The 25,000-nt window shown below is 39.1% G+C and overlaps 1 protein-coding gene across 1 annotated transcript in view; it reads left to right on the top strand.

Moving 5' to 3' along the window:
• The first annotated feature begins 9,252 nt into the window (after positions 1-9,252).
• LOC113641639 (antigen WC1.1-like) overlaps positions 9,253-25,000 on the top strand; it is a 16,120-nt gene continuing 372 nt past the window's right edge. The window contains exons 1-19 of the mRNA XM_047803827.1: positions 9,253-9,562; positions 9,677-9,991; positions 10,177-10,503; positions 11,050-11,364; positions 11,530-11,835; positions 11,947-12,012; positions 12,255-12,554; positions 12,749-12,822; positions 15,944-16,117; positions 16,238-16,413; positions 17,335-17,503; positions 17,546-17,669; positions 17,812-18,066; positions 21,496-21,558; positions 21,860-21,925; positions 22,036-22,113; positions 22,318-22,380; positions 22,480-22,542; positions 23,452-23,495. Of these exons, the coding sequence (XP_047659783.1) occupies positions 9,253-9,562; positions 9,677-9,991; positions 10,177-10,503; positions 11,050-11,364; positions 11,530-11,835; positions 11,947-12,012; positions 12,255-12,554; positions 12,749-12,822; positions 15,944-16,117; positions 16,238-16,413; positions 17,335-17,503; positions 17,546-17,669; positions 17,812-18,066; positions 21,496-21,558; positions 21,860-21,925; positions 22,036-22,113; positions 22,318-22,380; positions 22,480-22,542; positions 23,452-23,495 (3,288 nt within the window). The remainder of the gene's footprint in view (positions 9,563-9,676; positions 9,992-10,176; positions 10,504-11,049; positions 11,365-11,529; positions 11,836-11,946; positions 12,013-12,254; positions 12,555-12,748; positions 12,823-15,943; positions 16,118-16,237; positions 16,414-17,334; positions 17,504-17,545; positions 17,670-17,811; positions 18,067-21,495; positions 21,559-21,859; positions 21,926-22,035; positions 22,114-22,317; positions 22,381-22,479; positions 22,543-23,451; positions 23,496-25,000) is intronic.

Genomic DNA, 25,000 nt, shown 5'->3' with positions numbered 1-25,000 from the left:
ATAATGGGACAGTGTGGCATCCACAAGCATCCAAATGATCATTAATGACATTGATGTGGATTTAATAGCTTTTATCTCTACGTTCTGACAGAGGACGTGTCCGAGAACTATGACGATGCAGTTACCACTGAAACAAACACAAACATCATCACAGGTCAGTTTTTTTTTTTTATGAAAACAGAAGGAATTTATTTACATTAAAATTTTATACAGTAAAACTCAAGCTTTCTGGCTTAATTCCATTTTAGTACACTGTTGAATTCTGCGTTCTGATTGGTCAGTAGGTGTTGATTAATTTTCTATAACAGCAGCTCTGACAGTACTGCAGATGTAAACCACAGGTTTCTATTAATGATCCAATACATTGTGGTTTCTATAGTAACAGCTCATTCACAGGAACTTAAATTCACATGAATGTATATTAAAACTCTGTGTGTTCATCAACATGAAGTTTTCTGTAAGAAAATTATTTATTATTGTTTTACAGATTTTTTAAAAACAATAATATTTTAAAAACAATAATATTTACAGTAGGTCTAATCTAAACTCTTTAATAAATACATGTTCTTTTATATTTGTCCTAAAACTGATCTGAAAGTTGATATTTATTATATACCATATATAATATAATCATATATAATTTAATCTTTTACTCTGCTGCCTGTGAACTTATGTATATTAGAGAATAAACAGGAAGTCGCTCACCTTCTGTCCCTCCTACATCCTGTTCCTCAGTGATGACATCATCATAATCTTCTGGATTGTCTAATGAACAAATAAATGAATAAGTAATGAACCACTGTGTGTGTTGGTGTTACAGTAAAATACTGAGTTACAGGGTGGTGAGATGAAGCAGTGCTTTTAAAATATCTGTAAAACAATAAAAAATAATTTTCTTACAGAAAACTTCACCATGTTGATGAACACACAGATGTTTAATATAAATTCATGTGAATTTAAGTTCCTGTGAATGAGCTGTTACTATAGAAACCACACCTCCATTATTACTTAACAAATGTTTCCAGCTTTCCTTTTACAACACATTTAGTGCTATAAGTCATAGTGAGCTTAAATATCACTGACACACCACACCTCATTTATCACCAGTTAATCCATCAAAATCACTTATGTTTATTTAACTATTAAATATTTTATTTCACATACACATTTATATACATATACAGTTTGCAGTTAAATTAAAATCCAGCCTATATTAAGTGCATAGAAATAAACTGAACATTAAATAAAAAATTAAAAATAAGTCAATATATAATGAATATACATTAAATAACTAAATGTGTGAATGTGTAAACAGTGTGGAATGTACCATATGTGCAGGTGTGTTACATGTAGTAAGAGTAAAGTGCAGTGTGCAGAATGTCAGATTGGAAGGTTGTGAGTTCAAATCCCAGGATCACTAAGCTGTCACTGAGTGCCATGAACGTAAATGTAAGGTGTGTTACATGTAGTAAAGGCAGTGTGCAGAATATCAGTGAAATATTTGTGAAGTATTTGTATAGTAGTCATCAGGCTATGGAAGTGATTACAGATGTTGAACAGACAGTTAATGGGGTGGATGGAGTCTTTAATGATTTCAGCAGCTCTGGTACTGCATTGTCTGTTGTAGATGTCATTGAGAGAGTAAAGAACAGACCTAGAGATGTGCTCATCTATACACACCACTCTGAGGGCTTTACAGTCCTGGTTTGTGCTCCATAAACACTTCACCTTCACCTCCAGTAAAGAATGTTTTCCTCACACATGAATGATAGTAATATAATTTAACACAGATTGAGTGCTGATTACAATAAATATAGTACACTTTTGATGAATTCAGGAATGTGTTGATTAATTTTCTACAACAGCACAGTTCTGACAATAGTTATGACTGCAACATAAATGATTATATTAATGAAATTTGTCTAAATAAACAATATACAAGCAAATGCAATTTTCCTTTCATACTCAGTAAATATTGTGTATTATGCCTAGTTTTATTCACATTTTTCTTTTTTAATGTATTTTTTCTTAAACAAGTGATTAAATAAACGTTATTTTATAATATATTGTGATGGTGTGATTTGAGTGAGTGACTCTTGTAGTGAGGAATCTGTGTTCAGTGACATTATAGAACATCTCAGGCAGTTAAAATAAGTAAATATTTATATACTGATCAGAAGGATGTGAGTTCAAATCTCAGCAGCACCCTGTGCTTGACCCTAAACCCTCAATAATTATACTGCTTAAAAAAATCATCTTAATGAATACATGCCAACACACACAGACACACACACACTCTTTGATATTCAGATTCTAAGATACACACAGGTATACAATGTTTAGTAGGACACCCTGTTTCTGTCATGGTTTCTATGGACTCCATATAAAAAAAATTCCCTTTTTCTTTACATTTCTACCTCTTATTATTAGCACAAATGTATGTAACCATATCTGCTTTCAAGAAATTATAAACAGGAAAACAAGAAAAAATGTAAAAATACATAATAACTATTCTCTCTCTTTCATTCTCTATCTCTGTCTCTCTCTCTGTCTCTGTCTCTCTCTCTCTCTCTCTCTCTCTCTCTCTCTCTCTCTCTCTCTCTCTCTCTCACTCACACACTTTGTCCTAACTCTTAGATATACAGATTTTTTTTTTAAATACACACAGGTATAAAGTGTTTAGCTGGACACCCAGTTACTGTCATGGTTTATGTGGACTTGTCCTCCATAACCATGAATGAAATCCCTGTATCTAGCTGATTTGCACTCTTGGAAACTATTATTCTTTTCCCATTTTTATTACAATTTAGAACAAATATGCAAAATGTTGTGACCATATCAGCTTTCATGAAATTTTAAACATGGGATCAAGCAGACATTAAAACACTTCTATAATTACTCATACCTGTAACTTTGTAATATTAGTTTTATCTATAATAACAACAACAACAACAATAATAATAATAATAATAATAATAATAATAATAATAATAATAATTATTATTATTATTATTATTATTATTATTATTATTATTATTATTATTATACAGCAGAATGCTAACAGCACCCCCAGCAGGTTGTGTGATTTAAAATATTTCACTAAACAGAAATCTCAGTTTGAAAATTCTTTACTGCCATCTTGTGGATACAAAATTGTACTGCTCTTAATAAAAATTAGTGAAATAATCATTTATAATTATTAATGTTTATAATCCTGAAGCCTGGAGTAAATGTGCCTTTATTAATTTAAACATTTAATTATAAATTAAATACTAAAATTCTAGAATATAGCGAACATTATGTAATATTAAATTAAAATTATTAATAAATGAACATACACAAGTAGAGCTCTGTATATTTGGCCCACAATATATTCACCTTGGTTTATTTCTTATACCACAGCTTTCAAAAGATTCTCAGTAAATTTCTCTTGTTCCTTATAATGTTGTGTTTTGTAATGCAGATATTTATAATCATTTGTGTGTTTGTTTGTTTGTTTTGTCTACTGTTGTTTTATTATGGGGTGAGTAATGGTACTTCAATGCTGTAAGATTTGATGGAGAGTTGGTGGAAGAAGATTTGTTCATTCATGGGTCTGCGTTACTGCATGATATTGATGTGATGTTTGACACTTGGTGTCACTTCCTGTGTTCGGGACATCACTTCCTGTGTTTGAATTGTTTCTCAAGCTAAACAAAAAACTATAAACACTCAGAAAATTTGTTTTAGCAACTTTATTAGCATAAAAGTAGATCATTGTGAATGATCTCAGCTGTCCTCACTGTCCTCTGCAGGGTCTTGCAATCCAAGATGGTGCAGTTCTCACACCAGACAGTGATGCAGCTGCTCAGGATGATCTCAAAGGTCCCTCTGTAGAACATGGTCAGGATGGGGGGGAGGTGGGCTTTCCTCAGTCTTAGTAAGAAGTAGAGATGCTGCTGTGCTAAGAGAGAGAGAGAGAGAGAGAGAGAGAGAGAGAGATGAAAACTGTTAGGCACCTTCGATCTGAAGCTAGGACTGTTAAATATAAGATCTCTTGTATCTAAAGCTCTTATGGATAATGAAATGATTACAGATCAGAAGTTTAGTTTTCTGTTTTTAACAGAAACACAAACCAAACCAGTTTGTATTACAAGTATTGTAGGTCCACTTAAAAGGAAAGTAATTAGAGAGAAAAAATTTGCATATAATGACAACAATTGTAAAACAGTCAGCTAGGAAATTAGAACGTAAATGGCCTCAAACTAAATTATCAGTATTTCGATTAGCATGGAAGGAAAGCCATGGCTTTTTTCATAGCTACAAAAAATCTCTTAGTGCTGCTAGATTGGTTTCACTTTGATTATAAAATGCTATTACTAACCTATAAAGCACTTAATAGTTCTGTTAGAAAAAGCTCTGCCACCTGCTGGAGACTTTTGTACTTTAGGTACTACCAAATATCCTGCACCCTTTGATCTCTATTAAGTCCTAAAGAACCTGTCCGAGTTCGGTGTAAATCGCTCGAAAACTTGCCGAGTTATAAACCTCAAAAATGTATAATGGAAGTCTATGGGAAAAAAGGCCACTTTGAGCTTAATAAGCTTATAACGGAAATCAGAATGTTGGCTTCTACAAAGCCAAAGTAATAATAATGATACAGCAGTTTCCTAACAGCACCCTCAGCAGGTCAGTTAAGAGAACAAACACATTTCACTAAACACAAGTCTTTGTTTGGAAATTGTGTGTGTGTGCATGTGCGTGTGTGTGTGTGTGTGTGTGTCAAAGGGATGTGTAACTGATGTAGTTACAGTGTGTATATCAGTGTGTGTATCTGCTCTGTGCAGCTGTCAGGCATTAACGCTGTATCTTTCTGACATCAGTGTGTGATGTGGTCGACTCTCATCAGAGTCAGGAGGCGGCACTCTGTTCATCAGTCACACACCTCAGAGACAGGAGGCGGAGCTCTGTTCATCAGTCACACACCACAGAGACAGGAGGCGGAGCTCTGTTCATCAGTCACACACCTCAGAGACAGGAGGTGGAGCTCTATTCATCAGTCACACACCACAGAGACAGGAGGTGGAGCTCTGTTCATCAGTCACACACCACAGAGACAGGAGGTGGAGCTCTGTTCATCAGCTCTGACGTTATTTTGATATATATGGAGAAAGTGAAAGATGCCTCATCTGATTTGTTATTGAGGCTGTGTGATGATTTCCTCTCGTCTTTCTAATAAGGTAACAGTGCGTGTGATTGGCGGCCGTCTCTCTCCCTCTGTCTGTCTCTCTGTCTGTCTCTCTGTAGGGGGCTGAATGAGGGGATACACTTCTCTCAGTCTCTCTGGGCGAGTGGAGGCGAACACATCGTGTACAGCGAGGAGGGAGATGGAAATCTGTCTGACTTTAATTCTTCTCTCATCCACACTCACACTCACAGCAGCTGGTAAGTTCCCACTGATTATTCACACGAAAACATCACACACTTCTCACTTTAACAGTAGGGACCAGTTTTAATCATGACATGAAGAAAGTTTCCTGGAGTGATTGTAACTTTATAAACAGTGAAAGTGTTTTATCCTTATAGAATATAAAAAGCTGGACATGAGAGTACACACATCATCCTCAGGGTTTGTTCTGATGCCTCACTTATAAAATCAAAGGGAGAGATAGATTTTTATTTATACTCACTTTCTCTCTCTCTCTCTCTCTCTCTCTCTCTCTCTCTCTCTCTCAATCTCTATCTCTCTCTCTCAGACAGTGTGAGGTTGGTGAATGGTGGAAGTCGCTGTGCTGGTAGAGTGGAGATTCTTCATGATGAACAGTGGGGAACAGTGTGTCATAATGGCCTTGATATGAGAGAAGCAGCAGTGGTGTGTAGAGAGCTGCACTGTGGGGAGCCTGTAAATGTGCGGTATTTTGCTCACTTTGGACAAGGATCAGGACCAATCTGGATGGAAGATGTGGAGTGCAGAGGAATAGAGTCGACACTGAAGAATTGTGGATCACGTGGGTGGGGAAAAAGTGACTGTGATCATGGTGGGGATGGTGGAGTCACCTGCTCAGGTAAACAGGTTGTAATTGTAAGATTTCAAATATTTCTTAAAAAATCTTTTAAAAAAAGTCTATGCTTAACTTCTAAAATATACATTTAACAGACTGCACCACGAGCATCTGGTGTAAAGTTCAATTTGATGAAAGATGTCTCTGCAGTCAGCTTTAGAGGAACATATTATTATTATTATTATTATTATTATTATTATTATTATTATTATTATTATTATTATGTTTGTCTTAACTGATATTTATTTATTTATATGTTTTCAGTTACACTATAAATTCATGAGTTATTCCTGATTATTGTAATAGATTATTAATAAAGGTTGTTAAACTTCTGTTGTCTACCAACATCTGGCTATAACATTTACACTTTGCTTTAATTTGATTTAACTGAACCAACAGAGAGCTCTGATTATTACAGGTCAGTTTATTCAAACTCTGGCCATGTTTTCTTTACAGGACGAAACAATTAACACAATGTGAATATTAAGCCAATGATGTTTTTTTTTATTCAAATCAAAATAACTTCTAATAGCATGTTAAATTACATTATATCCAGTTACGTGACATTTACGCCATTTGGTAGATGCCCTTATCCAGAGCGATGTACAAAATGGCTTTTAAGTCTCATTACATTACATTAACTCTGGTTTACTAGGTTACAGACTTAAGATACCATGAGCCTAAAACACTGTTAATTTTTTTTTTTTAAATACACACACAATAAACAGTGGAAAAAGTATTTCTTGAAGAAGTTTGAAAATAGCCAGTTACTCAGCTGTCCGAACCCATAGGGGAAGTTCATTCCACCACTTGGTTGCCAGAACAGTATAGAGTCTTGTTGAGTACTTACCTCATACCCTGAGAGATGGTGGGACCAGTCGAGCAATACTGGTAGCTCTGAGGGTGTCAAGTGCAGTGCGAGGGGTGATGAGGGCTTTGAGATAAGAAGGAGCTGGTTGTTTTGAATCTGATGCATGCAGCTTCCGGAAGCCAGTGGAGACCCATCATCATCTACTGCTTGAGCTATTGGTCCAGGCAAACCTAAAGAACTGCCTCCCACCCACATTGGGCCCACATCAGTTTGATTACCAACACAATAGGAGCACAGATGATGTAGTCTCCTCAGCGCTGCACTCTATGCTCACACATCTGGACAATAACAACATATATGCATAAATGCTTTTTGTGGACTTTAGCTCAGCATTTAATACTGTCATCCCTTCCAAGTTAATCAGCAAACTTGGGGATCTTGACATTAACATTTCCCTTTGTCAGTGGATTATGGACTTTCTTACCAATAGACCCCAAGATGTCAGGTCAGGCCACATCCGCTCTGCCACCATCCCCCTTAACACAGGTGTACCACAGGGCTGTGTGCTAAGCCCATTTCTCTATTCACCCTTTACTCATGACTGCAGGCCTTTGCATGGATCTAATTCCATAATTAAGTTTGCTGACGACACCACAGTGATTGGCATCATCAACAACAACGTGAGACAGCCAACAGGAAAGAGATACAGCATCTCTTCACATGGTGTTTCGACAAAAACCTGCTCCTTAGCACCAGAAAAACAAAGGAGCTCATCATGGACTTCAGGAGGGAGAGAAGAGGCACGCATGCCCCCATCCACATCAACAAGTTGCCAGTCGAACTTGTCTCCAGCTTCAAGTTCCTGATGCCAACCTGCATTACTTTGCCTTGTACTTGTAATGACAATAATGTTTAATCTAATCTAATGAGTTGTGTATCATCAGCATAGCAGTGGTAAGAAAACCCATGTGAGGAAATAAGTTCACCAAGAAAGTGAGTATACAGGGAGAAAGAAGACAACCAAGTACTGAGCCCTGTGGGACATCAGTGGAGAGTCTTGCATGGAGCAGATGACACTCCTCTCCATGTTACCTGACATGAGGTACCTTCCATTTAGGAAGCAAACCATTCCCATGCTGATCTGCAAATTCCAACACTCCTGAGAGTGGACAGGAGAGTCTTGTGTTTGACTGAATTAAATGCTGCCGAAAGGTCGAGGATAATGGGGAGAGATGAAGATTGGCTGATCTAGCAACATTTACTTTCCCAGAGACATCCAAAGGGCTGTCCCTGTCGAATGTGCTGGTTTAAAGCTATACAGGATTGGATATTGAAGGTTCTGTGAAAGATATACAAGCAGTTTATTATAGGCAGTGCATTCAAGAATTTTTGAAAGAAAAGAGAGAAGTGATGCTGGTCTGTAGTTACTGATGTTAGATGGATCCAGAGCAGGTTTTTTTCAGGATGGGAAAAACCTTGATTAATGCTGACGATTAATGAGTAAATCTACAGAACACAATTCTGGATAATAGGAATTTTCTCTGTTTACATGTTGATGTTCTATTAGGACTGAAGACACTGATCTGATTCTGATTACATCACACTGTAACAGTTGTGACTCTTGAACACTATTTCTGTAACTTTAATGTTCATATCTGTGTTTTAATGTAGAACATGAAGCTGAGAATAGTGATGACACCATTAGAGCTGATCAGAAGACAGTTATACAGACAGGTATGATAATAATGTAACAGAACTGTAATTTTAGTGATGAACACAATCATAAATAACTTCAAAGTGGATTTAATGTCATTGGTTACAAAGAGAACCAAGAACCAGAGTGTGATGATGCTGTTACCATGTCTCCATACACTTCTGTACACATCTCTCTCTCTCGTTCTCTCTCTCTCTCAGACAGTGTGAGGTTGGTGAATGGTGGAAGTCGCTGTTCTGGGAGAGTGGAAGTCCTTTATAATGGACAGTGGGGAACAGTGTGTAGTTCTGCCTGGGATATGAAAGATACTGCAGTGGTGTGTAGAGAGCTGCGCTGTGGGGAGCCTGTAGATATTAGTTATTGGGCTGAGTTTGGAGAAGGATCAGAAGAAATCTGGATATATGATGTGTACTGTAGAGGATCTGAGCTGACTCTGAACAATTGTAGCTCACAAGGGGGACATCACTGTATTCATAATATGGATGCTGGAGTCACTTGTTCAGGTAAACATCTGAAATTATATAAAAAAAATATCTTAACAATTACTTCCATTATGGTAATGATTATAATTGTACAAATACATACATAATGTAGATTTTATTTACATTTTAACGATTTCATTACTACAATGGATAACATAATTATGCCTTGATCAAATTTTGCACAAAAAAAACAAAGATCACAGAATGCCGAGACTCACTGCTGGTCCTCACCGGTGCTCTGGGAGAGTGGAAGTGTTTCATGGAGGTTCCTGGTCCACAGTCTGTGATGCTGACTTTGACCAGCAGGATGCAGAGGTTGTGTGTCGAGAGCTGGACTGTGGGATTCCTGTGAAGAGTCTGGGATCAGCTTCGTTTGGCCGAGGGGAGGGTCAGGTGTGGACAGAGGAGCTTCAGTGTAGAGGAACCGAATCTGGGATTTACTCCTGTCCATCATCATCTTCACTCAAACATGCAACATGTTCCCATGACAACGAAGTGGCATTAATATGTTCTGGTTAAGTATCATGATGTAACTTCTGTTTCAATAGAGTCCACATAGCTGTCAATCAAACTTTAAGGTTCCTGTGTTAATGTTCCACTTTCACTGAGCTTTTGGCTGTTTGTTCAGGTCACACAGAGGCGCGGCTGGTGAACGGACCGGACTCCTGTTCTGGTCGAGTGGAGCTCCTGTACCTCGGTGTGTGGGGCACAGTTTGTGCTGTAAGCTGGGATATGAGAGCTGCAGATGTTCTGTGTGCACAGCTGGATTGTGGGAGTGCTGTGGCTGTAGTGAAGGTGGACTGGTTTGGGGACGGGAGTGGACACATCTGGGCTGATGTGTTTGATTGTCAGGGGAAGGAGACACACCTATCACAATGTGGTGTCTCATCATGGAGTCGAGCTGCATGCTCTCATAAACATGACACTGGAGTCATCTGTAATGGTGAGATATTAACGTCACATACACCAGGTTACTGAATAAAGTTTATGAGATGAGAATAAAATTACAATATTTATAAGTAAGAAAAGTAATATTTAAAAAAGAAAGGAAAAAAGTAAGGTATAAAAAGTAAGGAAAGTAATAAAAAGTAAGGAAAGTAATATTTAAATGACCTTCTTCTGCTTCAGGATCCTCTCTGGCGCTTCACGAGGGGCGAGTGCGGTTGTCTGGAGGGAGCGAGTGTCAGGGGGAGGTGGAGATTTATTTCAGGCAGGACTGGAGGAGAGTTCTCCCGGACTCGTGGAGTCTGTCTGAGGCATCCGTGCTCTGCAGACAGCTGGGCTGTGTCTCTGTGCTGAACTACCGCTCCTCTCCATCCACCACTGAAGACAAACACATGTGTGTAAAAGGTTTCAGCTGCTCTGGGAGTGAAGAACATCTGAGGAACTGCAGCAGTGCACAAGCTGAACCTGTCAACTGCATCTCAGGGGAACAGCTCTACATCACCTGCTCAGGTAAACACCCACAAATGAGCAGGTCTTTAGAAAACCAGCAGTTTAAAATGAAGTTTAAGAAACAGATCTCCATCAGTTGGAAAGTAGTTGATTAGCATATTAATTAAAAATGCAATTAATTTACACTTCATAGCAACAGAACAAAAAAAATGTTTCTGTCAGTCCTGAACTATAAATATTCATATTTACATATTTACCTGCTCTCATTTACTTGTTATGCCACAAGGGAACAAAACTACTGAGCTACTATTATTTACATTATTAATTATATTTTAACTAAAATTTAGACTAATGGTGTTGAGTTTTTTCATATTTGATTAAAGTTTGTGTGTGTGTGTGTGTGTGTGTGTGTGTGTGTGTGTGTGTGTGTGTGTGTGTGTGTAATTATATTTTAACTAAAATGTAGACTAATGGTGTTGAGTTTTTTCATATTTGATTAAAGTGTGTGTGTGTGTTTGTGTGTGTGTGTGTGTGTGTGTGTGTGTGTGTGTGTGTGTGTGTGTGTGTGTGTGTGGGTGTGTGTGTGTTTGTGTGTGTTTAATAAAGATCCAAACTCCATCAGGCTGGTTGGTTCTGGCGGAGACTGTGCAGGAAGGCTGGAGGTTTTCCACAGCGGCTCGTGGGGGACTGTGTGTGATGACTCGTGGGGTATTGGGGATGCTCAGGTGGTGTGCAGACAGCTGCAGTGTGGAGAGGCCCTCAGTAACCACATACCAGTCTGGTTTGGTCCTGGAACTGGATCCATATGGCTGAATGAGGTGGAGTGTGAGGGGAACGAGACGTCCCTGTGGAACTGCAGATATCAGCTGTGTGAAGAGGGTGAATGTGGACACCATGAGGACGTAGGAATCGTCTGCTCAGGTACAGTGTGATGACTGACAAAATTCAACATGATAATAAGGACTTGTTAATTAATAAAATCCATCTTAAATATATTTTTACTTTAAGATAATTTTACACATATATAACTGTGTGGATAAAACAGGACCTTTTCAAATGAAGTGTAAGTCAGCCTTCTCTCACCAGAGTTTAAAGAGATCCGACTCACGGAGGGCTGTGAGGGTAATCTGGAAGTGTTCTACAATGGAACCTGGGGTAATGTGTGTTACAATCAGATGGCTGATGAGACGGCAAATACGGTGTGTGGAGAGCTGAACTGTGGAAGACGTGGCAGTCTGTCATACACTGAAGCACGAGTAAAATCTGCTCCTACCTGGCTGGATAATGTGAAATGTAGGAAACACGACTCTAATCTGTTGCAGTGTCCATCTTCACCCTGGGGACAGAACAGATGTAATAATCATAATGAAGTTGTTCATATTAACTGCACAGGTAAGAGGACTCTATATACTAGTTTATACAATGCTGTAGAATTTGTGTAAATATTTTAGCTATAAAATAAGAATGAGAGAAAAATCTGTTTTGTGTGTTTTATTACTGTAGAAGATGGAACGTCTCTACGTTCTCAAGGGACATGCTCGTCATTTCCTCTTCAGAAATACTGCTCAAGTAAGGACAATTAAATCTGTCCCTTTAGTCACAGTTACTGTTTTCACCCAGAAGATCAAAGTTTTTATAATAAATAATAATAAAATTTTCAAGATTTCATTTTCATATACATATATATAGTAGCTATAAAAAGATGTTCCTTCACCAGTCTCTCTTTTCTGTCTCTGGAACCTCTTTTGACGTCAACCGTCTTTTGACTAACCATAATTCAGCATTCAGTGTGTGTGATGTATGTGATGTAGAACACTGGTCTCTCAGGCTGAGTGAAGGAAAGGGAAGCTGCTCTGGGAGGTTGGAGGTGTATCATAACTCTACATGGGGCTCCGTTTGTGATGATCAGTGGAACATCATGAACGCTCAGGTGGTGTGCAGACAGCTGGACTGTGGGTCAGCGCTGAGTGCTGATGATCGGTTTGGTTCTGGTGAAGGGACTTTCTGGCTGAACAGAGTGAAGTGTCGAGGGGATGAGATTCACCTGTGGGACTGTCATCATTCCCTGAAGAATCACACTGACTGCTCTCCTGTTGGAGTCACCTGTGCAAGTCAGAGGGGTGTGCTAACTTTTCAGCTTTCTGTCTCAGTGATAAGACTTGATAACTTTTATTTAGAATCTTAGATGTTTGATTGAAATCTCAGACCCTGAACTGTAAACACTGATCAGCATGTCATAAACCTTATTGAGTAACAGTTTATTTTTTTATTGTGAGACAAAGTGTTTTTCTTTCTGTGAATACAGACATATCCACTGTGTCCACTGCTACACCCACCACCACCACCACCACCACCACCACCACCACCACCACCACCACCACCACCAACAAATCAGGTGTGTATTTGTTTAATATTATATTCATTATTGTTCATCAAATTCTAAATATTTCTGATCACAGCGTTGTATCAAGATCCTCTTCTGTGTTTTTGACCTCAGTTAGAACCGATCTAAACCCTGTGTCACCTGGACCTCCATCCTCCCCTCCACCAGTTCTTTATGTGTTGGGAACTCTGCTCTTCCTGGCCTTAGTGCTTCTGCTGGTACTGTTTTACCAGAACAGAGTGCTCAAGAGAGGTACCACACTTTCACACATTTTATTATTATATTATTTAAAATCTCATTCTCATATTATCATTCATACTGTAAATAGATTTTTATATTTTATTATAGAGTAATTATTATTATTATTATTATTATTATTATTATTATTATTATTATTATTATTATTATTATTAGTAGTAGTAGTAGTAGTAGTAGTAGTAGTAGCCTTTATTGTCACTGGTCACAGCTACCATGAAATTAGCCATCAACCTGTCCATACATACAATAGATACAATATGACAAGGTGGGGACAGGACAGGAAGACATGGAATTGAAAAGAAATACAGCATAACATAAGGGAAGAGAGGAGAAAAAAAACATGATGTTATCCATATTGCGGTTAATAGTCCCAGCCTCAATGCTGTCTGCTCTCCCACTGCATCAATCATGACGGGCAGCCTTGGGAGGTTTGGATAGCTGTTACAGTTTTCTGATTTTCTCGATAAGTAGGGCAATGCCTAATCCAATCAGCAGAACTCCTGTTATCATGGTTCTGAATAGGTAGATATCTTCAATGTCCTCCACGGAAAGAGCCATCAGACACACGACATGCCACCTCTCCCTCACGTCCATCGTATAGCCAGCTGCGAACGTTCCGGCAGGACAGTCAGGTTCCCCCAAACCCAAGCCTCTCTTTGAGAAGTCAAATCCATGATGTTTTTTAGTTTGGGGAGCAGTGCGGAGAGAGTCTCTCAAAGTATAAGACAATAGATCAGACGAGAGGAGCAAAGCAGGGAAAGTAAATGGGAGGGAGAGAAAATGCGACCGCCTTTGTTTAGAGCCAAAAGAGAAGTTTTTTAGAGTATTATTAGAGTATTTTTTAGCGTATTATTATTATTATTATTATTATTATTATTATTATTATTATTATTATAATTGTTGTTCCCCACTCCTAGTAGTCTCTATGACGAGGCATAAGTCTGAGCCTGAGGCAGTCTATGAGGAGATCAACCACAGATACATGGCTAGAAGAAGCTTCACTCAAAGAGGTGAGTGATATGTGGACTGTTCTACATCACACTTATTGTATTCTATTTAAACTTCTAGCTTAAATTCACTGCATAAAAATGATCAAATCACTCCATACAAAATACACACCTCAGTGTAAACTCAGTGATTAGAGCAATATTTGCCCCCAAATCCATATTTCTTTTCTTTGTATATTTCTTTATGACAAATAAATAAAAATAAGCTCAATGTGTGTGAGAGGAAATGTGCAGTTAGAGTGTATGTGGTGTAGAGACAGGATTCTGCTGATAAACATCTATTAAAGCTTCTGTTTTAGGGCAGGTGTGTGTGTGTGTGTGTGTGTGTGTGTGTGTGTGTGTGTGTGTGTGTGTGTGTGTGTGTGTGTACTTTTATGTACATGTGCACCTCCCTCTCTCCCTTTGTGTGTTTTATGATAAATAATTATAAATAAAAATTTGTTGTATGTATTTTTTAGTGGATGGCTGTCAGTATAAATGAGTCCCAGTAAACCATGATGGTCACTGGGTGTCCTGATAAAGATTTAAATCAGTCTGATTCCTGAATTGTAGCATGGTTCTGAATATGTGTGTATGTAAATGAGAAATTGTGTGTGTGTGTGTGTGTGTGTGTGTGTGTGTGTGTGTGTGTGTGTGTGTGTATGTGTGTTTGCATGCATGTTACTGCTTTCCTGCAATAATAACAACCTAAACGTGTGGGTGGAAACAGATAAGAGTTCAAGTGGGGTAGTTTTTTTAAGGGGGGGGGGGGGTGTCTACGTTCCTGTACAGGTGCATCCCCTCTCTTCCTCTGTATGTGTGTGTGTGTGTGTGTGTGTGTGTGTGTGTGTGTGTGTGTGTGTGTGTGTGTGTGTGTGTGTGTGTGTGTTTGTTTTCACATTGTCACATTCATGATTAATAAATAAAAATGTGGTTTGTGTGTGCTCAGGTTTTGTGTTTGTGTGCATACTATTCTGGACAGGTCCAACCCACCTCTCTCCTTCTGTGTTCTTTTTAGTTTTAGGACAAATATACATGCAGTGTGTGCACTGTGGTTACTGGGTGTCCATATAAATAATTGTATTTGTGTGGTTCCTGAAAAGGAGCATGGGTCTCTGTGAGTATGTGTGTTTGTAACTCAGAAATTGCGGAAATAAGAGTGCCTCTGGGTTGTGTTTTTATGTGTGTCTGGGGTGTGTGTGAGTAAAGACAATGTGTTTGTGTGTGTGTGTGTGTGTGTGTGTGTGTGTGTGTGTGTGTGTGTGTGTGTGTGTGTGTGTGTGTGTGTGTGTGTGAGAGAGAGAGAGAGAGAGAGAGAGAGAGAGAGAGAGAGAGAGAGAGAGAGAGAGAGAGAGAGAGTGTTTGGGTGTTATGTGTCTATATGCATGTGTGTGTGTCTGCTTTTCTGGTGCATCCCTTCTCTCTCCTTCTGTTTGTGTGTGTGTGTGTGTGTGTGTGTGTAAGGTGGTGATGGTGTGTTTGTTTGGATGTTTATTACAAATAATTAAAAGCCATGCACACTCCCGGTTTTGGTCTTTTCAGTCTGCTCTGTGCTCCTGCTAATTCATCTCGCCATTGATCTTGTTTCTGTTCTGCCTGGTTTCTTTTCTGCGTATCCTATGATTCTACTGCCTAGTTTTTGGTTTGGGATTTTTAACTGTTTTTTTTTCACCATTTTTGCCTGTTCTGTATTTCCTTGTTTGCCTGTCTTTTGTTGTTGCTGGACTGTTTCTGACTTTGTTCGATTTCTGCTTTGCATTGCCCTGTTTGCCTGTTTGTTTGTTTTTTGTTTTTTTTTATTGGACTGCCTGATTTATTGAACTGTGCCTCCCTTGTGTTAAGCCATCTGATATTGAAGACTTTTAATTTGAAGTTAGATCTGTGTCTCGCATTTGCCTCCTCGCCTGCCTCCCCTGACAGTACCATCTGGCCTGACATGGACCCAGCAGACACTCGGAGCATGCAGGCTATGATTTGCTCTCTGTCCCAGGCTTCTGCCACTCTTGAAAGTCTTCTCCAGGACTTAGATGCTGTAACTCAGGGACTGGTACGTCACCTTGGCATGGCTCCTGCTACCACCTCAGCCTTTCTTTGTGAACCTAATCTGCATCATCTGAGCGTTTGCTTACAAAACATGACTCTGCACTCTGTGATCTTTGAGCTCTAGCCATCATCCTTCCCATCCTCCCTGCTTTCTGGTAAAGATAAGCCCTCCGACACTTTGGAATGGGAGACTCAGTTAGCTACCTACTATCCATTCCACATCTTCTCCATTAAGCATTGTAAGGTCTTTGACTCCAGTCTCCTCTTTCACCTGACCCTGATCACCGGTATCCTGTCACAGTGCAAGCCATGAGGATTGGCAACCAACACCTGGCTGCCACAGAGAAGGAGAGATACCTCACCCAAGATCTCTGCCTGTACGGTTGATAGGTGGGACACTTAGCACTCGCTTGCCTAACTAAGTGGCAGGTTTCATCCCCGATAAGCAATTCAACTAGTGCTGCCTCCAAGCAACTGTTAAAGGCCTATCTGAGAATCAGAGAAAGGAGTCATGAGCTGGCAGTTTTTGTCGACACTGGAGTGGATGCTGAATTTCTGGGTTAAAAATTGGCCCATCAGTTGGGGGTTGAGACCGAGCTCCTGTCAATCCCATACGGGCATTTCGCCGCAACAAGCTCCTTCTGGTTTCAGTGGCTGAGAATCATCAAGAGTAGCTGTTGTTCCTGCTAATCCTATCCATTTAGGCCCCCATCATATTTGCTATCCCTTGACTGGCAAAAACTCAACCTTTACATAGACTGGGCCAGCCACTGAATCCTGTACTGGGGAAGACACTGCTATACCCACTGCCTCAGCTCCCTCTCCAGACCCAGCACTAGTTTCTGGTGTACCCCTACCAACCTCTCTTCTGTCCCTCTCTTCTGTTTCCCATGATATTGAACGTCTTCAGTAAGGCAAGGTGTCTTATCACAATGTCCCCCCATGATTGCACTATTGACCTCCTGCCTGGTTCCATGCCCCCAACAGGGTCACCTGTACCACCTGACAGCAACTGAGATAGAGACCATGAACAAGTACATCCAGGAGTCTCTCACTACCAGAATCATTTACCCATCCTCTTCCCCAGCTGGAGCCTTTTTTTTCTTTAAAGATAAGAAAGACAAGTCACTCCATCTATGCATAGACTAATATTGGCTTAACACCATTACAGTCAAGAACCATTAACCCCTACCACTCATGTCCTCAGCCTTTGAACTCTAGAGAGCCACCATTTCACAAGCTGGTCCTGAGGAACGCCTACCATCTTGTCCGCATCAGCGAGCGAGATGAATGGAAAGCCACATTCAACACCCACTCTGGTCACTTCGAGTACCTGGTTATGCCGCTCCTCAAAGACATTCTCATGGACATGCTTAACCAGTATGCCTTTGTCTAAGTAGATGACACATTAACCTTTTTCTGTTTTCTGAAGAAACGTGTCAACCATGTCCACTCCATGCTCCAGGGCCTGCTCCAGAACCATCTGTACATGAAGGCTAAGAACTGTGAGATCTATGTCTCCAGAACTTCCTTCCTGGGTTTCATGCTATTGGCCAGTAGCGTGCAGATGGACCCCGATCAGATAAAGGCAGTGATGGACTAGCCATGTCCCGAATCCCTCAAACAACTACAGCAATTTCTGGGATTTGCCAATTTTTATCAGAGGTGCATAGTGCCATTGGCGCCTCCTTATATCAGTTCACCTCCACCCTGTGAAACTTTGTCTGGAACTGTTTACCTCTGCTCCAATCCTGACCCTGCTGGACCCTGCCTGCGAGTTTATTGTGGAGGTGGTTACTTCTTACCTGGGCATTGGGGCCGTCCTATCACAGAGAGACCCCAAAAACAGCAATGGAAAAACAAAGCACTCCACCCCTGCGCTTTCTACTCATGGCATCCCAATGCTGTTAGTGAGCACGGAATTCTGGCCATCAGCTTCACCAAGGAAGAGCGGTACCACAGGCTGGAGTACACCGATAAACCTTTTCATGTTTTGACTGACCATAAGAACCTTAAATACCTTTAGACAGCTAGGAGGCTAATTCCTATACAAGCTCAATGCACCCTCTTCTTCGGGCAAATTAACTTCACCCTGTCCTACTGCCCAGGGTCAAAGAATGCCAAGCCATCATTTAAGAAGTATGTCTGGGATTTGTGTCAGCCTGTCTGGCCTGCACTCAGCATAAGATACCAAGAGCCACTCCAGCTGGCTTTCTCCACTCTAACTATGTACCTAAGCATCCTTGGTCTCATATATAAATGGACTTTGTTATGGGCCTACTCCTGTCAGCTAGGCACACCACCATCCTCTCTGTTGTTGACAGATTCTCCAAAATGGCTCACTTCATTGCCGTGCCCAAGTTGACATAGAGCCAATGAAACTGCCCTGCTCATGCTCCAGCACATCTTTTGACCTGCATGGCCTCCCATACAACCTTTGTTGTACTCCCATTGTCTCTGACTGAGGCCCACAGTTTACCTCTAGGGGATCACCATCAGCCTTGCATCTTCTGTGATGAGGAACCTGCTTCCTAGTCCTCCAGTCTTGTGTGGGAAGAATATGCCCACAACTCCCTGCCATCATCTGCCATGGGTCTCTCTCTCTTCAGAGCTACCTACGGTTACTAGCCTCTGCTGTTTTCTAACCAAGAACTCGGGGCCTCTTTCCCCTCCACCCTTGCCCTGGTCAAGTGTTTCGATGTGTCTGGAGAAAAGCTTGTATGGTCCTACTCAAGTCTGCAAGGAGCTATGCACAGTGGGCCAATGACAAGCATCGTTTAGCACCCCCTTATCCCATCAGTCAGAGGGTCTGGGTTTCCCAATTTCCCATTTCCATGGTGAGCAACCCAGTGGCAGTCCAACTCAAGCTCCCCAGCTGGTGTGGGTGTTTATTAAAAATAATTAAAAACAAATATTTGATTGATATATGTTAGATAAAAACTCATCTGTGGTAGAGTAGCCTTACGGGTTGGCCTTCCACACAAATGATGGCAATACTCGATGGCAATACTTAAAGTGATGTTTATTTACAGTGTGCTCAAGTGCAAAGTCCAAAATATTTACAACTCCCCAGAAAAGAAAAGTGGAAAAATAAAGAAAACCAAAGAAAATCTGAAGGAAATAAAGAAACTATATACAAACATACAGCACCTACAATTGTGCATTTACTTCAATAACTTTTCCAACTCCAATAACTCCACCATCCACCCCCACAACTCCCACCCCGAACTGAAGTGGGAGACTGTTTTTTAAAGGGGTAAACCCCTCCCAATGGACGCAACCATTTGAATTTTTAAACAGCCATAGAATGGAGTTATATATATATATATATATATATATATATATATATATATATATATATATATATATATATATATATATATAATGAGCATAAGAACAATAGTAATAATAATAACAATAAGAACAATATATAATAATAATCATAATAATAATAGTAATCACCAAAAAAAATGTCCCCTCAAAATAAACTCGCCGACTTCCGGAAGGCCAACGCAACACACAGGCGAGTTTATAAAATTTTACCCCACAAAAGGAAACTAATACATAGATTTTTAAGGAAAATAAAAAATTACAAAGTCAGTGTGTGTGTGTGCTTATTGTCCGGAATGAGAGAATGAAGTGAGTGTGTGTGGTGTGTATGCGAGCGATTGGCGTGCTAACTGGCGTGGGTGCACCCACAGCGCTGTAGCAAGAAACGGAGGAGAAGTGAAGGTATAGTGCGGTATGTAGCATCATGGTGATGATAGGGACAGTTCACTCGTTCACATTGTCACTACAAACTTTGATGTTGGCTTTGACGATGCAAGTATTCGCAAAGGTGCTTTTTGGAGATGAGTGGACATAATGGTCAGTGTTACTTTTGGAAGGAAGTAAACAGAAAGCTAGGGTGCCAAAACATTTGGAGGTAAGTGGAGATGAGCATGTGACATCATCTGAATACTCTTGAGGAAGTTCCCCACATTGTGCTGAGTGTTTTGATGTCACAAGTCCGTGTTGTGCTAATTTTTAATTTTCATGCGGTATCCTGTCATGTGACATCACGTGATGTCATCAGAATACCCATCAGGAAGTTCCCCTCATTGTACTGAGTGTTTTGATATGTCACAAGTCCATGTAAAAAAGTTTTTTTGATTTTGCATATATTGGGGGCGGGGCTGCGGCACAACCGAAAGGCCAGTCGATACACCAATTTAAACTTCAGTTCAGAGTATGACCCTAAAGGAGCTGGCTGAGTTTGGTGTAGATAATTCGAAAGCTTGCCGAGTTATAAACCTCCAAATTTTATAATAGGAGTCTATGGGAAAAAGGCCACTATGGGAAAAAGGCCACGGAAGTACCGGTACTCAGATCGCTTAGAAAAGGGAACAAACTTCACACCAGGCTCTACAACATATCCGAATTTGGTGCATGTGGCTTGCAAGCGATAGGAGGAGTTACTCTTGATAAATTTTTGTCTAAGCTTAAATAGGAAAACAGAATGTTGGCTTATACAAAGCAACATAATGAGTCCAAATAAACCATAGTGGGTACTGGGTGTCCTGATAAATATTTCAGTGAGGTTTATGAATGCAAGCATGTGTGTTTAGGTGTGGGTGTGCTTTTGTGTGTCTGCTTTCCTGGACAGATGCATTGGACCCTCTCTCCCATTCTGTATGTTTGTACTGTGTGTGTGTGTGTGTGTGTGTGTGTGTGTGTGTGTGTGTGTGTATGTGTGTGTGTGTGTGTGTGTGTGTGTGATATGATAAATAGCAAAAATTAAAAATCTGCCATCTGTGCTTCTTGGATAGATCACTTAAATAAGAAAAGCGAAAAAATTGAAACGTGAGTCCCCATAAACCATGGTGGGAACTTGGTGTCCTGATAAATACTTCAACTGGGTGTTTGGGTGATGAGTGTGTGTGCATGTGTGTGTGTGTGTGTGTGTGTGTGTGTGTCTGTGTATGAGTGTGTGTCTGTAAGAGTCTCTGTGTATGACATTTATGATTAATAATTAAAAATAACTTACTGTAAAAGTGTCCATCTCTCTGCAGTGCATCGTGAATGAGTGAGTGAGTGAGTGAGTGAGTGAGTGAGTGAGAATGACTGACTTGGATGAATGTGTCCAAATGTTTGGTTTTGTGATTTTATTGAAATAATGTTGTGGAAAATAAGTCCCCATTAACCATGGTGGTTACTGGGAGTCCGGATACATACTTCAATCTCTGTGGCTTTAATCTGTGTGTGTGTGTATGTGTGTGTGTGTGTGTGTGTGTGTGTGTGTGTGTGTGTGTGTGTGTGTGTGTGTGTGTGTGCGTGCGTGCGTGTGTGTGTTGCTCTGCTGTTCTGAACACATCACCTGACTCTCCCGCTCTCCTCCAACAGGAAGTGTCCTCTCTGAAGAACAGCATTCTGGGTATGAGCATGTGGATGATGAGCTTCTCTCAGGTAAAAAAGACCAGAGTGTGAGTTTGTCTAACTCCATTAACTGAAAGATATTAGAATTAAAATTAGAAATCAGAAATGACTACATTTGTCCTTTCTGACACGTGATTATGACGTAGTGTGTAGAAGAATTACAGTAACTCCAGTGTTTTAATGCTGACACATGAGATCTCACCATCAACCTCATCTTACTTTAATCTCCTGAAATCCATCTGATCAAATTTATCAAAGCTTCTTTGGATGAGGATTTTATTGAGTATAAATGTGTTTAAAAAACAAAACTAACACATTGTTCTTTTTACAGTAAAGTCTGGGATCAAAGAAAAGGCTGAGTATTATGATGATGTCATGGACACCAGTGACATCATAAGTGCGTGCAGATGTTAAGTGATCACACAAATTTAATGAGTTGACATTAAACCATGAGGTCAGAATGTGATGGAGCTGTTTGTACAGAGTCTCTGCTTTTATTTCATTTAGGTGATCCAGGAAGAGTCGACCCACCAGAGGACTACGATGATGCCGTCACTGCTGGACCCATCCCTGATAACGTGGATGGTGTGGTTCTGTTTTGGGATTTGTTTTAGAGAGCAGTATAAATTAAACACACAGACTGTCAATATGTTTGTTCATCGGTTTGTGTGTAGTGACGTTTTTAACACGTGTACGATTTCATTTTGTATCATGTCATCAAACACACAGTGTACAAACTGTCACTTCAGTAAACTTTAAATATCTTTAAATATCTGTGTTTTGGTGTAGAGGATGAAGCTGAGAATTATGATGACGCCATTACAGCTGATCAGAAGTCAGTTATACTGACAGGTATGATAATAATGGGACAGTGTGGCATCCACAAGCATCCAAATAATCATTAATGACATTGATGTGGGTTTAATAGCTTTTATCCATACATCCTGACAGAGGACGTGTCCGAGAACTATGACGATGCAGTTACCACTGAAACAAACACCAACATCATCACAAGTCAGTTACTTATAAAAATGGAAGTAATTTATTTTCCTTAAAATTTTATACAGTAAAACTCAAGCTTTGTGGCTTAATTCCATTTTAGTTCTCTGTTGAATTCTGTGTTCTGATTGGTCAGTAGGTGTTGTTTAATTTTCTATAACAGCAGCTCTGACAGTAATGCAGATGTAAACCACAGGTTTCTATTAATGATCCAATACATTGCGGTTTCTATAGTAACAGCTCATTCACAGGAACTTAAATTCAAATTAATTTTTTTTACAAAGGTGTGTGTTCATCAACATGGTGAAGTTTTCTGTAAGAAAATTATTTTATATTGTTTTACAGATTTTTAAAAAACACTGCTTCATCACACCACCCTGTAACTCAGTATTTTACTGTAACACCAACACACACAGTGGTTCATTATTTATTCATTTGTTCATTAGACAATCCAGAAGATTATGATGATGTCATCAGTGAGGAACAGGATGTAGGAGAGACAGAAGGTGAGCGACTTCCTATTTATTTTCCAATGTACATAAGTTCACAGGTAACAGAGTAAAAGATTAAATTATATATGATTATATTATATATGGTATATAATAAATATCAACTTTCAGATCAGTTTTTAGGACAAATATAATAGAACATGTATTTATTAAAGAGTTTAGATTAGACCTACTGTAAATATTATCTATGATACAGAACATAAACATCAGATAACTGTTGTTATAAGAAATCACCGTTCAGTCAGATTAAAGAAACTGATTTGATAAATGTCCTCTATTCTCTTCATTTATGGTTTAAATATCAGAGAAATCCTACATAGTGCATCGTTTATGTATTATAAGTTGTTACAAAACAATTACTGTATTAATACAATATAAAGGATGTATTAAAGGAGTAAATGTGTTTATTTTACAGAATATGATGACGTGGAGGAGAAATCTCAGAACGACGGGGACCATGTGACTGAGACACGTCTCCAAAGGCCTTTTCTCAGGAAATTACATTTCAACTTTTATAAACACAAAAAATGACTTTATTATACTTCTAATAATTTCATTCATTCTGAACCATGTTCATTTTCTCACCTTGTTATTAGTAGATAAATTAGGTAGAGTTAAATCACCTCTATTATTACTTAACAAATGTTTCCAGCTTTCCTTTTACAACACATTTAGTGCTATAAGTCATATTGAGCTTAAATATCACTGACACACCACACCTCATTTATCACCAGTTTATTCCATCAAAATTACTTTAATGTTCATTTCACTATTAAATATTTTATTTCACATACACATTTATAAACAGTACACAATTTGCAGTTAAATTAAAATCCAGCATTTACTATGCATATAAATAAACTGAATATTAAATAACTACATTAAAAAAAGTCAATATATAATGAATAGACATTAAATAACTAAAATGATGTGTGCAATTATGTTACATGTAGTCAGAGTAAAGAATGTGTAAACAGTGTGGAATGTACCATATGTGCAGGTCTGTTACATGTAGTAAGAGTAAAGCATGTGTAAGCAGTGTGGAATGTACCATATGTGCAGGTGTGTTACATGAAGTAAGATTAAAGTGCAGTGTGCCGAATGTCAGATTGGATGGTTGTGTGTTCAAATACCAGGATCACTAAGCTGTCACTGAGTACCATGAATGTAAATGTAAGGTGTGTTACATGTAGTAAAGTGCAGTGTGCAGAATATCAGTGAAGTATTTGTGAAGTATTTGTATAGTAGTCATCAGGCTATGGAAGTGATTACAGATGTTGAACAGACAGTTAATGGGGTGGATGGAGTCTTTAATGATTTCAGCAGCTCTGGTACTGCATTGTCTGTCATAGATGTCATGCAGAGAGGAAAGACCTAGCGATGTGCTCATCTATACACACCACTCAGAGGGCTTTGTAGCACATGAATGATAGTAATATAATTTAATACAGATTGAGTGCAGATTAAAATAAATATAGTACACTTTTGATGAATTCAGGAATGTGTTGATTAATTTTCTACAACAGCACAGTTCTGACAATAGTACAATAGTAATAAACAATATACAAGCAAATGCAGTTTTCCTTTCATAATGAGTAAATATTGTGACTTATGCCTAGTTTTATTCACATTATTCTTTTAAATGTATTTTTTCTTAAACAAGTGATTAAATAAACATTATTTTATAATATAATGTGATGATGTGATTTGAGTGAGTGACTCTTTGCAGTGATGAATCTGTGCTCAGTGACATTATAGGCAGTTAAAATAAGTAAATATTTATCATTTATCATTTATCATTTGGATTTTAGTTCAAATCTCAGCAGCACAGACACACACACACACACACACACACACACACACACACACACACACACACACACACATATACACACACACATTTTTAGACATACACACAGGAATAAAAGGTTTAGCTGGACACGCAGAGGCAGTCTATGAGATCA

This window comes from Tachysurus fulvidraco, chromosome 19 (genome assembly GCF_022655615.1).
Source record: "Tachysurus fulvidraco isolate hzauxx_2018 chromosome 19, HZAU_PFXX_2.0, whole genome shotgun sequence".
Classification (NCBI taxonomy): domain Eukaryota; kingdom Metazoa; phylum Chordata; class Actinopteri; order Siluriformes; family Bagridae; genus Tachysurus; species Tachysurus fulvidraco.
Note: the sequence above shows the minus strand (reverse complement) of the source record. Positions and strands in the feature narration are given on the sequence as shown.